Here is an 18,621-nt window from a genome sequence, read left to right on the forward strand (position 1 = left end):
AAATCAATCAACTGCAAGACAAAAATTAACTAATAATTTTTCCAAAAAGAATACAAAATTTCAATAATTCTATTCAAATTTTGATTATAACCATAAAACATAGTTAACTACAAAGAAAAGGATTAAAAAAGCATTAAAAAGAACAAATAAAGTTCAATTTGAAACTAAAAATTGTGAATTCCTTAAATGTGTTTAAACATATTAGTATTATATAAATATTAATTAATAAAAATGATTTAGTTTTTTTTTTCTTTATCTAATTAATTATAATAACCATTATATTTTACAGAAATATAAATGAAATCCTAATTTGGGTTTAGCAAACTCAACATTTTTCAAAGTATGTTCAATGTGTAATAATTTAAAATCAATATCCATTATTTTAAAATTTATTATCTAATCGCTTAGAAGCTCTTACATATTATGTTACCAAAAAAAAAAAAACTTAGCACAACAGAAACAGATGTTAATATATAAAAAGACTAGGTTTTCCATAAACAATTATTTTTGTCAAGTGATCCATTTTTTTAGACTAAGCCATCAAAACATTTAATATGATTAGTTTTATGAGAGTAACAAATACAATAAGTCTTTGCAATAAAAAAGAGAAACGGAGGTTTGAGAAATTCAAAATGATGAACATTCAAATGCTACTTTAAAAAAGTTTGGATATGTTTTCATTTATTAAATAACTTCTTCACATAGGAAAGTAAAAATATGTGCATCTTTTCAAGGTCATTAGATTTTGAGTAATTAAAATTGCACTGAAAAAGAACATCAAAGTTTTCGATAACATTTTGTAAAGAACTGCATTCAGATTTCATAAATTTCTTTTAAATGAGAATGACTTTTCATAAAATTAATCTCTACAACAAAAAACAGGCTTCAAAAAACAAAAGTAAATTAGCAATATACTAGAGCTGCCTAATAAGTTTTGGGTAAAAGATCATTCATTATTAATAACAAGCTAGACACAGTAGATGCTGAACAATTTTTCAAGTGTCTTCATCTTTTTAAAAGAAGTACAAATAGCAGAGATATAATTTCCTTAAGGTGGCCTTATAAGTAAAGTATAACTGTTAAATTTTCATTTGCAGTCGAGCATAAAGTGAAATTTTCATTTGTACAATTCACAGAGGCCTATTGTAAAATTTAAATGTTCAGTACAATCACTTTTCTTTTACATAATTTGCTTCAGTAATATACTATTTTTTTTAACATCATTAATAATTTAAAACTTAGCTATATTGATCCATGATCCTGTTAAATAATATACTGTCTGCAAATTCTACAAGCAGTGATAAAAACATTTTAAGAGATATAGAAAAATTAAATCACATACAAGATTGAATTCCAGCTATTGAGATTAATTGTGACCAAATTATTCAAGATAAACAAATATCTGTATGATTATTAAAAATTTATATCTTAGAGGAATAAGAAGAAGAGGCATTACTTATTGTATCAATTTAATGACAATAAAACAATGTTGCTTATATTTTTATATACTTGCATACTATATTAAAATATCAATGTTTGAAAACATTAAGCTAACTGTTTCACTGTCTGTATGTGTTTTTATTCAGGAAAGTTTTGCCTAAAAGAATCTCCACCTCCCTCAAAGTGATTGGACAAATGAAATTGAGATAAATGGGATTATATTGTACTAGTTTCTATCAATGAATTGTGAGATTTAAATTTATTTTTTTTTAAATGATATTTCGTCTACGCTTTTAACATCAGCTGTGCTTTTCTTATTATCTTAAATGCATAAGAAACATATATAAATATGAATTTTCAATAAACTGAAGAAAAAGTGTATATATACAGATGAAGAAAAAATACAAATTCATATTACAAGCAATTAATACCTATTAAAAAGAGCATTTCATTCACTTCAAAATAAAAGAAACAAAAATATGAAAAAGATTATGACATAGAGTGACTAACTAACATTTAACTATGATTATGAAGCATTTCACAATATTTTCCAATTCATTCAACATTTTTTTTAGGAATGTTTCTTGATAGACACAAGAACCACAGTAACATTATCTCCACTATATTTTCGAATGGCTTCATTTACAAGTCTGTTGCAAGCAGTTTCAAAACATATTTCTGCATCAGGTCCACTTTTATTGTCCTAGGAAGAGAAACTCAGCGTTAACTCAAGGTTTACAATAAACCTGACTTACTTTAACAATAGAGATAATCAATTAATTTATAGCCTTAATTAATTATTTTATATCCTAACTTGTTTTAAGCTCATAAAGATAGAATTTTCTAACCAATTTTCAATTTTTACTCATTTTACATAGTTTATAAATTTCATATATTTATGTGTTTTTGAGGACAATATAATAATTTAATACTTTCAGAATTTAATTATCCGTTAATCAAATTTTGATTGTATATAAATAGTGCTACTAGACAGTGGATTTGAGAAAAAAATTTCAAAATTCCATATTATTCATAATAAAGAATTAGATTTAAAAATAGAAAAATATTTTTTTTTTATTACTACACACACACAAAAAAAAAATGTGCTTTCGAATTTAACTTTTAACAATTTCTTCAATTTATTTGAATCATGTTTTTTTTATAGGATGCACTTTATTAGATATTTGATTCCATGATAATTTAAAGAATAACAAATTGAAAAATGGGGGAAAAATATTTTAAAAATTCATCTTTTGAAAATATCAATCATAAAAAAAAAAGTGTTCAAATTGAGTACTGATGCTCTACAAGATATATAATTTGATTAAGAGTGGTCAAATCTGACACAGAAATACTTTGAAAGATGGGAATGTGCACTTCAGAGCCAAAATTTCAATTAGAATATTAATTAAAAATTAAGCATGTTTTTGGTGTTTTTTCTGAGATAGCTCCTAAAAATATTACAGCTCAAAATTAATTTATATATCACTTGAAAATTTTAGAAATGTCTTTTTATATACTAAAGGAAGAAAAAAAAATTAATTACAGTACCATGAATGCTAGAAGATAGCTTAATTAGGTAGTTTCATTTTAAATAGCACTGTGATGTCATAGGACTTGGCATCATTAGGATGATCCAAATTCAAAATGAACAAAACAAGTTTAAAACCATTAAAATAAAATGGCTTTAATGTCTATGACATTTTTATGCAAAGAAATAGCATATTGATAGAATCTTTAAGACTGTCTCTGAGATTTCACTGAAATCAAATCAAATACAACCAATATTTCTAGTGATCCACCTAAATTGCCTAGTACAAAAATAATGGTATTCAGTATTTCATAGTTCATAAAGAAAATGTCATACACAGAACAGATTAGAAAAAATATAAATATTTACATGAAGATTTGAAAGTAACAAATGTATGAATAATAATAACAATAATTACAAAAATTCTATGTATTTATCAGAATCAAAAAAAAAAAAAAAAAAAAAAGGAATGTAAATCATTTTTCTTTTGCCTTTTTGCAAGTAATAACACATGCTTGAACTGAATTATTAAATTTAAGTGTTATTATAAATAATTTAATATGTCATACATTATATTTTTTAAAAAAAATCACTCTACAAATTTTTGAAATTTTCTAATTATTAAAACTGAAACAAGTCACTATCCACCAAAGGATTAATATTTTTTCACTGATGATTCAAAACATTCATCAGAATTAAGACAGTCATATTTTATTTGAATGCCTTTAGTGTCTAATATGTTTATAGTGGTTGCTTTGACATTATATTTTGCTTAATATTCTCTTCATTAGAAAATTTTTTTTTTAAGGTTGAATACTTATGCTAAATTGAATCTTGTAGACATTATAATCGTCAATTCTTTTCCTTGCATTCATTTAAAAGTATTATTAAAGCTGTAACTACACTAGTTTAATTAAAAAATCATAACCTAGTGTTGTTCTCACAAACTTGTAGAATTAATATTAAAAGTGATAACCATTCAAAAATTATTAGAATCAGAATACTATTTGCAATCTGTTTCTTCTTCTTTTTTTAAAAAAATTTTCTTTTAGTATTTATGTATCTTGGAAATAAACATCAGAAATAAAAAATTAGCATTGCATTTAACTACTTCTTATTTTTGTAAATATCACAATTTTTAATCAAGTGTGTATTTTACTTTTGAAAACAAAACTAAAAGATAAATTGGGAGATATTTTTTAAAGTCAATTTCAAACTAACGGTTTCATTCTGAAGAATCAGCACCTATTGAATACCTACTTAGTTTTAAAATAAATTCCAGTAAAAAAAGATACAAAGTGGATTTGAATAAATTCATTTCTTAGAATAATGAGCTAGATGAAATATTTCGCTATTTGTAGGAAGTTCACAAGTGAAGGAAAATAATGAATTTCAATTCAATGCAATTGAAAATAAAAATAATGATCATTATATATACAATATCAACACACACACAAGCACACAATTTTGCTAACTGATATAAAATACTATACCTTTTTGGAATCTAAAACTATGTTTAAAACTTCTTCAGAAGTGAAAACCTTCCACAGACCATCACATGCTAACAGAATAAAAGCATCATCGTCAGTCAATTGGCACCGCTTTATATCAGGAATACAAGTTATTCCAAGTGCTTTATATTGGCCATCACCTATTGACCTTGAAACTTCAATGACGCCCATTACTCTTCCATCTCTAGAAAATTAAATATTAAATTTTAACCCCAATATATATGTTTTTTACATTTTAGTTTCAACATTTAACTATTATAAATACTCTGTAATAATTGCTAATGTATCTTCCTTTGTTGATATGGCTCGGAAATCACCAAAGCTACCAAATTTAGAATTAAAATGCTTTTGAGAGCAACTTTTAAATTATTTTAATCCAATCTCCTACAAAAAAAAGTAATTTTTTTTTAACTTTCCTATAGCGAAATATATAGAAAAGAGATTTTTAAAAATTTAATTATATGTATGCAAAAGTAAAATGAGTACATGTGTCTGAATATCAATCACCTTAGGAGATTTTTTCCCTTGAAATTTTAAGTCAATTTCAAATGAAATATGAAACTTAAAATTAACCTTTACAGATATTACACTTTCCTTTTAAAATTATATATTAGGGATAAATTATTTGTCTAAAATGACAGCCTTCATGAATTCAATGAATAGAACAGTTTTAAGAATAGATAGTTAAGGGTTAGGAATAAAATTTATTTTGCCACAAAATATAAAGGGAAAGTGCTTACTAATAAACATGTGATAGGAAAAATTATAATATTAATAATGATACATATGTTTTATCTTAAATGCACAAATTGAACTATTTAAATATAAAATTCTAATCTTGATTTATCAAAGTACAGAATTACAAAGGAAAAACAGTGCTTTGAACGTCAGGATCCTGAGTAACAACACAACTCTATTCTAAAAGTGATTATAAATAGACCAATAGCATTATTGATTAATTTCCAAAATACAACTTTATCAAAATTTAAATATTATTAAAAATAAAATATTCTAAGCATTCAAATAGCAATAGCATCTTGAACTTCTAAACCAATAGTTTCCAATCTTTTTTTATTTACTTACTCTTTACCTATCATCACAGCACCACATAACCCACTGCCATTATGCAAAATTGCAAATATTTACAAACTATAATAAAGCTACAATACATCAGTGTTTTTATTTTGATCAATTATGCAAAAACGATGAGTATTAGTTATTACATTTAATTATTTTTAAAATATATAAATAAACACGCTTTAATGGAAACCTAGAGGTTGTTCAGTAATTTAAAATCTAATTTGGTAGATAGCGAATAGTCTCGAATCTGAATTTATTAATGGAAAATCTGTTCCTGTAATTTTTTTTCGCAAGAGGTATAAGAAAGCACTTTCCTCTAAGTGCCCAAGAACAGTAGCAGAATAGTGATTGATTTCTTGAATCTTTTACAAATTCTTCTTTTAAATTATCACAGCAGAGATGAAAGATTTTTCTTAAAATTCTATCTTAAAACAGTTTTTTTTATTCTTTTCAATTACAAAAGCTGTTTATATCTTCTCTTACATTCAATTTATATATCAATATGCATCCCCCCCCACAAGATCATTTCACATACATTTGACAGGGTAGACACACCACAGGTTTAGAAACATTGTTCTAAACAGTGCGTTATTTCTGGATGCAAGTAAAAAAGAACAGTTAACTAATAACAGAACAATCAATCATCAGAAATTTCTAGACCTATTAGTACCTAATTATAATATTAACAGGTACATCACTTAAAACTAAATGTATCTAAATTATCAAAACATTAAAAGTGGCCTTTAAAAACAGTAATTTGATCAATCACAAATAATTTACAATTAAATCATGAATTAATACATGATTAATGTGCTTTAGGCAGAATAATAGAAGTTAAACTTCTAACTGCTCTAAATACTCAATGAAATGGTGCCATATTTTTCATTTCTGCATCCTATGATAGTAGGTCATGATTGTGGCAGAACCTTCTTTCTTATTTTCATCATGGAGAATCAATCAATTTTTGACAACTAAAGATACTACTCACTTCACTTAAAATTAGAGAGTTTTCAGGTAACTATGCATTTTCTCTCTTTTTTTATATGTATGAATTTTATATTTGTCTAGCCATTAGAAATATTGCTAAAAATATTCATATGAATATCAAGTGATAGATAAAAATAATAAAGGTAAACCCATACCTTACATTTCCTCCAGCCTTTTGAATACGCATCCTTTCAGTATAGTCTTGAGGAGAATGATCACTACTCAGGGGAATAGCAACATACTTACCAGACTTATGACTGTACCTGCATAGGATAGCCTTATAAAAAGAAAAGATAGAACAGAATCTAAGACTTAATTAAGTAATAAAATGTAAAAACTTAAAAATTCTAACTTATTTGAACTTTATATTTATTTTTTCAATTCATCTATGACCAATGTATAAAGAGAGCAAAAAAAATGCATATGGATTATTAAAAAAAAATCAGCATCAAAATGATTCTCACTTTTCTGCTTTCTCATATACATAATATAAAGAAAGTATAATTGTCAAAAAATCTGAACTTGAGATTTTGATGAATCTCTATGTTTTAAATCTCCTTGAGTTCAAAAAATGTATTTTTGGAAAATATCCCGTTTATTTGTCTGCGACAAAGATAACTCAGAAATGTTCTGAGAAACGTTGAATGAAATTTGGAATGTGGTCTTTACACCAAATTTGTAGATTTTTATCAAATTTTCAGGCAAATTCAACAAAAAGTTTAATTGTTGGCCTTTCCTTTAGAAACACATAAATGTGATAAATCAAAAACACAATGAGTCAAATATATTAAATTTGATATTGAATTTTGTGACTACAGGCGTAGCCTTTTAATAAATTTTTATGTCAATCAATAGGGAAAAACACATCTAAAATACAGATTTGATTTTTGGATGTTATTAAACGCATGTTAGAACCTAATCGCCAAATAACTCGCCAAAGATGATACAACAGATTCGGTAAAAATGTTAAATTCACGCCAAATGTTAACATTTTCTAACTATTGCACACCAATGCTATGCAAGCTGTTATCTTGCATGACACCTTCATTAGAGAGCATGTGAGAGTATTAAGGGAGGCCGCCACCACTGGTTTTTTCAAATAAAAATAAATAGATAGGATCCATTTGATCTGACTTTCAGATCAGACAAAAAATGGTAATAAATTAAGTTACTTAATTTTCTCCCATTAAGAAATTATCTACTTGCTTATTTAAATATTTTTAATATTATTTAAAATTTAAATATCATTGTGTTTCTAAAATGATCAAATGCTTTTATTTGCAATGAAACATTGAAATTCGTTGTTTTCATTCACTACAAAACATTGCAAATATAAATGACTTGCATCTGTTATGAAATTTAGAAAATTCACATAAATATATAACAGAATTAAAAATAATTTTTAAATAACTAACTAATGATATGAAATTATAAAATAAGCTATACAAATTAGACAGAAAAAAAATCGATTCATTTCACAAACTTTTTGCAATCAATTTTATGAATTCCATTACATGCCTTATTGAACATGCTGACAAATTATTTTCTATAAATACAAATAAGTTTGTAAAAATACAATATAAATTTGAAAAAAAAAAAAAAAAAAAAAGGAGATTTGTTTGTGTTTTTTTATAAATGTTCCCCCCTTTTTAGTGATATACGTTAAACACTACATTATTACACTACTTATATATTAGTAATTTAGTATTCCTTACAAAATGAAAAAATAAAGCTAATTTGATTTTTAAAATGCTTTGTTTAAAACTTTACAGCACATTATAACAAAATTATAAAATCTGGATAGATCTGGGCAAATGCAACACACTTTCAAATTTATGAAATTCAAATCGCATATTCATACTAATCATCTAATGAAATTTTTAATGTGTTTTAAATCAAGATTTCTCATGGGTTTATATCCCCACTTTAATTCATTAAGAATTATGCTGATGTCACAGAAATTATCCTATGTTTTTCCAAGCTAGGACTTTTTAAAGATTCTTCAATATTTGTTAAAAAAAGACTTTTAAAAGATTCATTTAAACTAAGTGAGCAACTATTTAAATTTTTTTATCAACATTACTGTTCCATTTTGCTCTGATAACATAAAATGCTCTGAAAGAAAATGTTTTGCATAACCATGTGATTAACAATTTATATTCAAATTAATAAATTTCTAATTTTATATACAACAAATCAACAATAAAATAAATATACATAAGTATTTTATTAAAAGTATTCCTGCAACTTCCTAATATGCTTATCATATTTTTTGGTTCTTATAAAAGTTGTCATTGCATGACCGTATTGCAAAAGATATGAGGGCAAACCTCAAAGGTCACAGCAAAATCAGTAAATAAAGTGTCTCCATCATGCACACATACACATCAACTTTGGTATATACTGACATAATATGGTTTTATGTTTTGTTATTTAAAAATGGAAACCAAACATGTTTTTTCTGTCTTTTTATTTGAACATAACCAGAATTAGATACAGGTTTATAATTTGTATTGCAAGATCCCAAAACAAATTTCATTTATCTAAACTATTGTATTTATGGGTGAATACACAGATTAACAAATGATTAATAAGTATATAGATATGGTTCAAAGTTTAAAACTTATTAATAATTTTGATGATAAAATTGTGTGCAAAGTTTTATCCATTTAGACCTTCATATTTTTTGGTAACCATGCTCACCTGCAAACAGACAGATTTCTTTTAAAACAATTTCATTAAAAATTTAATAGAAAACTATAAATTTGGAGTAAAGACATGGTAACAAATATTAACTATCTAGTTCAAAGCATTTTGGAATTATTGCATTCGTAAACAGGTAGATTGATAATGAAACAGATATAATTCCAAAAATTTGTTTCCCAGATGAGAAAGTGTAGAAAGTCATCAAAATTTTAAGGCATAATTTTTTTTAATAATAACAAACTTAATAATAAATTTACCTTAAACAAAAGTTAAAAGCCATATAGAATTTAAAAAATTCTAAAAATCCAATACATACTTACTTTGCTATCTCCTAAATTAGCTATGTATAAAATATTATGCAAGACCAAAACAACAATTGCAGTAGTTCCATCTTTCCAAGATGGTTTTGTTTTTGTTGCTTGCTTCAAAAATTCTTCATCTGTTTTCCTAAAAGCTTCTGTTAAAGTTCTTTTTATTTCTTTTTCAATCTGCGGTAATGGTACTGCAAAAAGAAAAGAAATATCTTTAATGTAAGAAAAAACAACATTACAAAAGCTTATGTCACTAAGAAAACTAACTAAAAAAGTAAAATCTAAAGCATACTTTTTATTATCATATACAATTCAATTTTTCTGCAGAATGAGAATAATAACTATTAAATTATAGATTTAATTAAAACATTAATAAAACTGTTATAAGTATTTTCTTGTAACTTTTTGATATATATAAGTTTAAACTTCAAGAGTTATATGGTTATTCAATAAAATCTTTTTAAAACTAGTAAAAAAATAAGTTTGAAAAGCAAAGCTTATCGGACTAAATCAACTTCAAGTTATTAATGACAGGTTTAAGCTTAATATAATTGATAAAAAAAAAAAAAAGAGAACTGTATACTAGGGTGGAACAAAAATGGTCCGATTTTAGTTTGGTAATAGTGCAGAAAAGATGCGTTTTAGGTTCAAAACAATTTTTTAAAATTTGGTAGTAACATTACATTATCTTGAGGTACCACAACAAGCTTGAAATTTGTAAAAAAAAAAAAAAAAAAAAAAAATGGAAATTTTTAAAAAGGGCTTTTAAAATTTTTTTCTTAGATTTTAGTTTGGTAATAGCAGAAAAAAAATTAGCTTTTAGATTCAAAAAGAATTTTTAAAAATTCTGGTTGCAATTCAACAATATCTCAAGATGCCACAAGGAGCTTAAAGTTTGTAAACAAATTGGAACAGATAAAATGAGGAATGAATAAAATGATTAAAGAGATAAAATAACAGATGAAACTATGATAAAATAATTTTATGAATTTTTTTCCTTCATATAATGTTACCAAAGATTATTTTAAATACATATATAAGGATTACAATTGAAAAAATTATTAATTACAAAGTATAATAATAACAAAAATTATTTTTATGTCAAAATTTGCATTTCTTACTTCTGTATCCTTGATGATTACAAATATTACAGCTGTAAAATGGTTGTTTCTACTACACTGCCACATTAAATTGTTCTTTATTTAAATTAGATTTTGGCATATTCACACTTAAGTCAATTTTTGCTCTTATGTATCCTTCGATAGCGATTGAACGACAAACATTTTGAGCTGATTCGGCTACCAGTTTCACAGTTCTTTCCACTACTTGCATGTGACAAGGAAGCCTCGGAAAGTCGATAATCGAGTCCCTATATTATTTGGTTCAGCTTCAGATGCCTTCTGAAGCCTTTGAGAGAGTCACTGGAAACATGTTTTAGCAAGGGGGCTCAGTTACATCATTTGCAAGCCATGAGATTATGTCAATATAATCCTTTGCATCAAAGTTTATCTTTGGAACTTTAAATTTCTTGAATCTGTCTTTACTTTCTGTTCTTGCTTTTAAAACATGTCGTAAACCAAGTTCTTTTTGAATTTTATGTTCATCACTTAGCATGACAAAAGGATATTTTCTGAAGCAGCAAAGTACCCATTTATTTGAATAATCCAATCTATAACGTTCTTAAGATCGTCAGAGAGATAACGTAAATATGAGATAAGGCTGAAAAGATGTTTGGAATCATAAATACATGAAAGGTAACTTAATATTAAACTTCCAGGCACTTGGTAATTTTACCATTTTTTGTATATTTGATGGATCCGGTTGACTTGCTTGTTTTTGTAAAGAACACTGCTGTTCTTCAGCGTTGTCACTGTCGCCAGTAATCGTTTCCGATGCACTAGTATTTTTTGCCCGTTCTTGATTAAACTTAACTATTCTCTGTAGTTCTTTACTCTTTCTTGTTTCTTTCTTCCTCAAAATGCTTGTGGTGGCAATATCAATATTACTTATAACCCTTTTCCTGTCAGAGTATTGATCGTTTAGAACTTTTGATTCCATAACTGGCACTTTTTTTTTATACATGTCAACAATATCAAATAAACATCCAACCACACTAATTCTATGAGGTTGGAATCAAACTTATCTGAACATTTTCTACTTTTTGACTTTAATAAATTACTGTGTTTAGCATGATAAACTTTTATAATTTATGAAATTATTTTGCTAGAAGCAACAGGGATAGAAGCTCTTGATCATATTTGTTCTATTATGGGAACTAAAGTGTCAAGTATTTCGCTTACAGAAGGTGTGTGCAATAGTACAACTGTGCCCTGAGCGCCAGTGCAATAGTAGAACTGTTTTTATACTTTTATTCATATGACAATGCCTATTTAAAGCAAATTTGAAGTTATATCTAATATAACAGTAGCACTAGATTTGTAAGCAGTGAGTTCAACTTCAAGCAAATCACAAATTTCCCAAAAATAGAACATTCCGATATTTGTCTTGTCTTTACTAATTTAGATTGTGCCATTTTTACTAAAAGCAAAGCACACAAGTGCATAAACTAACAAATCAGTTACACAATAGAAAGAGTGGAGACGCCAACTCTGTACTTGGCAAAGCTACTAATTTGAAACCAGTTCTGTCCTTGTCATTCAACGCAGACAAATTTCTGCCTTACCTCAATAACCACTGCTTCGGCGGCGACTCAGTGCCATGCCAGTGCAATAGTAAAACTGTTTTTATACTTTTATTCATATCACAATGACTATTTAAAGCTTTTTATTTCATAATCATGCATGCAAAAATCCTTAAAAAGTTGCAAAAAGTGTGTTTTTATGAAACTTTAACATCCTTGCAGCACCTCAAGACCTACTCTAATATTTTTCATATTTATAATTTATTTTATCTACACTAAAAGGTGGCTTTTCCACAATATTACAAATTAAAAATCAAAAATTAATTTTTTCATTCCACCCTACTGTATACATTATATGTGATTAATATCATTACAGATAAGAATTCATAACGAATAATACAATATCATGCAATAATTCAAATTGAGAAAAGCATTAACTCCTAATTAATAATACACAAATTAGCTTTCCTAAATTCAAGATTATTTGCCATATAGAAAATATAAACTAATTTTAGAAAGTCATATATTCTATATTAATAATAACTTGAAGTACTTGATAACTGATAGCAATGATTAGGTTTATAAATACTATAAAATATATTAAGGAGAACAAAAAATGCAGCAATCCTTTTCTGAATACATTTTACATAAAAAAAATATTAATATATTTACAAAAAATATAATTTGAGATTAAAATTTCTATTCTTGTTTTAAAGGATATTAAAGTTTCTCTTTGGAAAATCAATATTATGGACAAATTTTAATATTTATTAACATAAAAAGTATGCAAAAGATAATCATATGAGATAAAAGAAGTTTGTATTACTAATCAAAATAAAGAATACATCTAATCTCAACTAACAGCTAATGGAGGATCTTTAGCCAAAGGAATTTTGAAATGGCAAAAACAAATATTTTTTAACTCTTTTGAGAAATGTTGTTTTATCCCTCTCCAATAATACTGTTCAATAAATAAAATCAGAACAATTTCTTTTTATTTCTCTTGAATATAATATTCCTCTCTTATATTAGCCAAATCTAATCAAATTTACAAAGAAAACAGGAAAAAATTCTATCAGCATAATACTGTTTGTAAATTTTTAGATTTTTTTTCTTTCCAAAATTATTTGCAGTTCAAATCCCAAATCATTCAAAGTCAAATACTTTAAAATAAATGCGATTTTTACCATGAAAGACAAGACAATATTACATTTTACTTTTATCTGTGCATTATATTAATAATTGTAAAATTTACACATACTTCAATACTGCTAATGAAATTTTAATAGTCTTAATTGTTCTTAACTTCTTACAATTCCAAATCCCAAATTTCATGCAACTTACTTTAAAAATAGATCTGACTTCTCACCAAGAGGTAGAGGTAATGCAATAAAACGAGGGAATCATTATCATTAATATCATTTAATGGACCTACCTACAAGCTTACAAGTTGTCCGTTGTAGGGCTGATCATTTTTGAAGCGCGGATCCCCCCCTTCTAAATAATAATTTTGGTCAAACTGACTAGCATCGACTGACCTTAAAGCTAACGAAGCAAAATGGTTAAAAAATTCAGACTGGAACACTGTGGATACCCTTGGGAAATTTTTGAGCCAAATTTTGATGCAGGTGACAGGAAGCGAATTTCGAAGCTCTGACTCCTCCATGTCCATCATATACAGCATAGTAAGACAATCTGGAGCTGTAGAAAAATTAATATTTCATACTGTAGACACTAAAATTTAATAAATAAAAGAAAGTTACTAAAAGAAACTAAAATTTAAAAATTAAATATGCTAAAACTTTTTAAAATAAGATTTATGTTAGTGTAATAAATAAGCAAAGATATTATTCAGTTTGAAAATGTTTTAGATGAAAATTGTTTAAGTATTATATTGAAACATTTTCCATTTCACTTCATTATTACAAATTACATTATAAGCACTATCATCTTTATGCAATATTTGTTTTTCCTTCTAGACTAATGGTCTGATTAATTAAAAGTTTTATAGAAATGTCAAAAAGTCTTAAAATATGCAATATCTTATTTAGGTCAAATATTTTTCCTCACTTTAAAAATAGTTATGAAAATCATATGGAATACATACATATGAAATACAAAAACAAACCTATACTTAAAACATGACATTCTAAGTTATTCTTCTGACTAATATTTTAAAATTCATAAATAAATATTCAAATTAAAATAAAATTAATCCATTTAAAATTAGCTCCAACTGCATATTAAAATCTATTTCATATATCATATTATTCCCATTTTCAACAAGATAAAAAAAAATATTTTTTTAAATGTGCATTTATTGAATACTTTTAGAGGTAAAATATATATATTGTAAAAGATAGATGACTGCCTGCATGCTAATAGGCTCTTTCTTAAACTATGACTGGCATGCAGGTAATACTAAAATTCATTAATGCCATGTGGTTAATTTACAAATAACTTTTTTTTTCTTAACAAAAATATTAGTGGTTCTTCTTTTCTTTTATATCCCAAATCAAGAGAAAAGATCCAACTACTTTCTTATTTTGATTAGAATTTGGTTGACAAGAATAATTTTGATACATTAAATTGTTAACTTCATAATAAATTGTTAAGTTTGGCATTAGCTTAATTCAAAATTAGCTTATCCTCCTCCATCAGAATTACATTCTAATTCATTTTGATTGAAAAAAAAAATATCACAATCTCAAAACAAAATTGCCGATCTTTGTAAAATTAAAGACTTTTGATATTTGGAGTTTCTGCTATCAGCAACTATTCTATATTACATATTTTTAATTCAAGAAAAGAGTTTATTTAATATAGCTTACACAGAGGGATGTAGACCTGGTATTTGTTTATGGAAATCATCAATCACTACATGAAAATCCTGCATTTCTTCCCTCTCTCCTTTTTTTTCAGCAGAGAATCCTTGAATAGAATACAAAGCTTCTTTTGTCTCTTCTGAAAAATAACATAAAATATATTTCCCTTTAAATGCAGTATGTTAGAATGAAATAAAAAAATATGTAACTGACTTAGCAAATAATAAATTATCATTTTTATTCTAAGGAAACTCTGAAAGATTATAATGCTAATAATCAACATAAATCAGAACAAGAAAACCAAGAATACATTTAAGCTTACAAAAACATTGCCTCATTAGGGATTTCTTTGGTATATAGAAATCTTCTTTAGAATGCAAGGCCAAAACAATACAAAAATGAGAATGGTACGCCATCAAATTTTGGTTCAAACTTCGATAAACTACATACTTTAGACTTGCAATATAATAGAAGTGGTCTAATATTGATACTCAACTGAATTTGCAATAACATTTTTATTACAATAAACTTTGAGTAAGATTTTTACCATTGAAAATATCACAAAATGGAATTCATATTACTGGATATATTGACATATTTTCATTAGAGTAAGTAGAAACTGATATAATCAGTTTTATTGTAATAGATCTGATTTTTTTTGTTCCTATAGAAATTAATTAAAAAAATAAATATTTTAAATTTTTGTTTAAAATAAAATTCAGTTTGATACAATATACAATGTTGTGCTCCAACTAAATCACAATGAATTAAATTTAAAACTTTGAAAAAAAATTTTTTGTCCTAGGGATTTAAAACAACACCCTATTAAATATTTATGATATTTTTAAAACTAAAGAGCAAAAATTAATCTAAACTCAGATAAAGCAATTCGGTAATAAATTGTATAAGTATTCACATATATATTTTAAATAGAAAAATATTTTTTGGTGTTTATCAAAATTTTATTAAAAATTCTATGGTTCACTCAACAATATTGAATATTTTTATTTAAAAAAATCAGCATAATCATTTCTAAAAGATGTAATATTTAACAGTATTTAACTACAAGTCACTGTATCATGTACTATAAGTATTATTATAGTCAATTACATTAAATTAAAATTTTTATTCAAAAGCTTTATTTAAAGTATCCATATTTTTCAGCACAGGATAAAAAGTAAAATCGAGTTTCATTAATATAGTCGCAATAAAAGATGAATATCCAATATGAAATTTTTTTTTCTAAGAAATTCTAAATGAAAATTAAAATTTTTAAAGAAGAGAAATAAAAGATTAAATATAAATAATAATTATTATTTAAGCTTTGACAGTTTTCTCATTTCTTAAAAGTTTTACATACTCAAGAACTCTAACAAAACTGAAAATTAATACATCTGACAGCAAATTTATCTGATAAATTAAAACATTAACAGGCAACAGATTACTGTGGACATACAAAGATGTTATTTCAGAGCACTTTATGAATCTTCACAAACTGCAATAACGAGAAAGAAAATGCTTTTTAGTATTATGCAAGTTTCTAAAACCAATCTACATTTCTGTCATTTGAACCAAATTACAAAATTTTAGTCAACTGACGTTTTTAAATAACTGAAAAACACTATAATAAGAATGGATGACAATAATAGTTTCAATTAATTATCTAAACTTTTTTAAAAGATATCTTAGTTCTAAGATAATTCTAACTGCATTTACTCTTAATACGGCTGTCTCAAAAGTACGTTTATAAATCTTTTGCTCAAAATATATTCATAATTTGAAAATGCCCAAGTTTTACCTCCATTATTAGATGAAATTTCATCACTGTTATTCTCTTCTAATTTTCTTTTAATCCCTCTAGATTCAGTTGTTGAAGAGGGTAATGGCAAGTCAGAAAAAAAATCGGTATCGACATTACCCCAAGACCCGGCTTCAGAAACAACTGGCTTTTCTTCAGCAGTTTCATCTTTACCTTTAAAAATTAATAGTTGAAAAACATACAATACAAGAAGGAAAAAGAATATACTGTCATATTGGTTTTCTAACAAAAATTTAAAGAAATATCAGTATACCAGGTTCTGGGAGATCACCAAACAAATCCATTATATACGGACTGTTATTAATAAATAGTATATTTCAATATATTCTCCCTCTCTATAGAAGTCAACTAATATTATAAATTTTAAGTTTCTGCTATTAATTTAAACCAGAGCTTATGTTTACACTAATATAAATAAAAACAAACATATTGTAATTTTGCAATTGACACTTGCACTAGCACTAGAAAGCAGCGCACATTTTAATTGCAACTGCGCATGCGCTAACAGTATCGATCGTAATACAAGCCAATCCACCCCCTACCCCCACCAAAGAAAACCCCTATGAACAAAATATATTTTCTTATCTTTTTCATTATATCATTCTTACCCACTATTTTTCCAACTCTTATAATATTTTTTGTTGATTCTTCTGATCTCCAAAATGTTTTTACTTAAGCAATGTTTCCGGCTATTCACATTTTAACCCAACTTATACCGCTGTTCCTACGGTCCTTTGAAAAATGGTAAAAAGAAGTAATACTGTATTATTATTTAAATATTCTACAGGAAAACTTTTTTAATTCAAAAATGCTACAAATGTTAGCCAATATTTATATATTAAAAACTTTGGTGAGGAAATTTTTTGATGGGAAAAGTCTCTGCACCTCCAATAAGTAATGCGGAAGTGATGTTCGAACTCGAAATCTTTATGGAATCATGATTCCGGCAGAGTCTCGAAATTCTATAAGGTTTCAAATTATAGGGAAATAAAAGATTTTGATTCGTCCTCAGTTATTATAAGAATAATAAAGATGAAATGTATATATGTGAAATGTATGTAATGTAAGAATAATAAAGATGAAATGTACATTTTGGAAAATATATATATTATATATTTGATAATTAATGCGATTAAATTATTCTTTTCGCAAATGCACAAGCAAATACAAACCATTAGTTTAAAGAAAATTTTATGAGCTTATTACTGTGATAGTGTTAGCTTTCTAAATGAATTATTCTATGTTCATTTGATACAATTGAATAGAATTTATACAAACACTTTTCTTCGTTTTTGCTTTCAGTTGTCAAACTTAAATTAGTTTAATTATATTACCCTCAATGGTAAAGAACACATCTTACTCCCCCCCCCCCTCCTTCCCTTTTCAGTCTGATTGCTACCTGGTCCACTATCACAAACTGCAGATTTAAACTTTATCGAAAAAGCCTTAAGAAACAATAACAGCTCTTTTTTTCCCTTCTTAATATATCATACAATTAAACTTCACTATATCAGTGTAATTGAATCCAAACCATATTTTAGGCTTCCTACAATTTTAGAAATTTTGAAATATTTTACATTAAAATTATTTATGGCAATATAATGATGGCAATGACAGTTTACTTAACACAATATTTTTTGGTCATTTTGTTCACTTTTATATTCCTTCTAAATACTCTTTCAATTAATATTAAATTTTAAAAATTAAAACTGATTAAAAGAAAATGAGTTATTTTGCAAAAGTGTAATTATATACAATGTAAAAGATATA

General features: G+C 25.9%; 1 protein-coding gene across 1 annotated transcript; it reads right to left on the reverse strand.

Annotated features, from left to right (window-relative positions):
• Positions 1-328: 328 nt before the first annotated feature.
• LOC129976666 (integrin-linked kinase-associated serine/threonine phosphatase 2C-like) lies at positions 329-17,322 on the reverse strand. Its single transcript, XM_056090361.1, has 8 exons — positions 17,105-17,322; positions 16,831-17,004; positions 15,039-15,171; positions 13,802-13,908; positions 9,576-9,757; positions 6,705-6,826; positions 4,465-4,666; positions 329-2,143 (listed from the first exon to the last, which is right to left on the reverse strand). Exons 1-8 carry the CDS (start codon positions 17,133-17,135, stop codon positions 2,012-2,014), a joined length of 1,083 nt encoding a protein of 360 aa, XP_055946336.1. The 5' UTR covers positions 17,136-17,322; the 3' UTR covers positions 329-2,011.
• Between the last annotated feature and the right edge of the window lie 1,299 nt (positions 17,323-18,621).

Source organism: Argiope bruennichi, chromosome 7 (genome assembly GCF_947563725.1).
Source record: "Argiope bruennichi chromosome 7, qqArgBrue1.1, whole genome shotgun sequence".
NCBI lineage: Eukaryota > Metazoa > Arthropoda > Arachnida > Araneae > Araneidae > Argiope > Argiope bruennichi.

What these genes read in the sequence shown, in the direction of transcription:
- LOC129976666 (XM_056090361.1), bottom strand. Translation starts at nt 17,135, where the DNA reads ATGGATTTGTTTGGTGATCTCCCAGAACCTG. An exon ending in CCAGGTCTACATCCCTCTGT is followed by an intron (nt 13,909 to 15,038) that starts GTAAGCTATATT and finishes ATTTTTCTACAG; the next exon opens with CTCCAGATTGTCTTACTATG. An exon ending in AAGGCTGGAGGAAATGTAAG is followed by an intron (nt 4,667 to 6,704) that starts GTATGGGTTTAC and finishes TTAATTTTCTAG; the next exon opens with AGATGGAAGAGTAATGGGCG.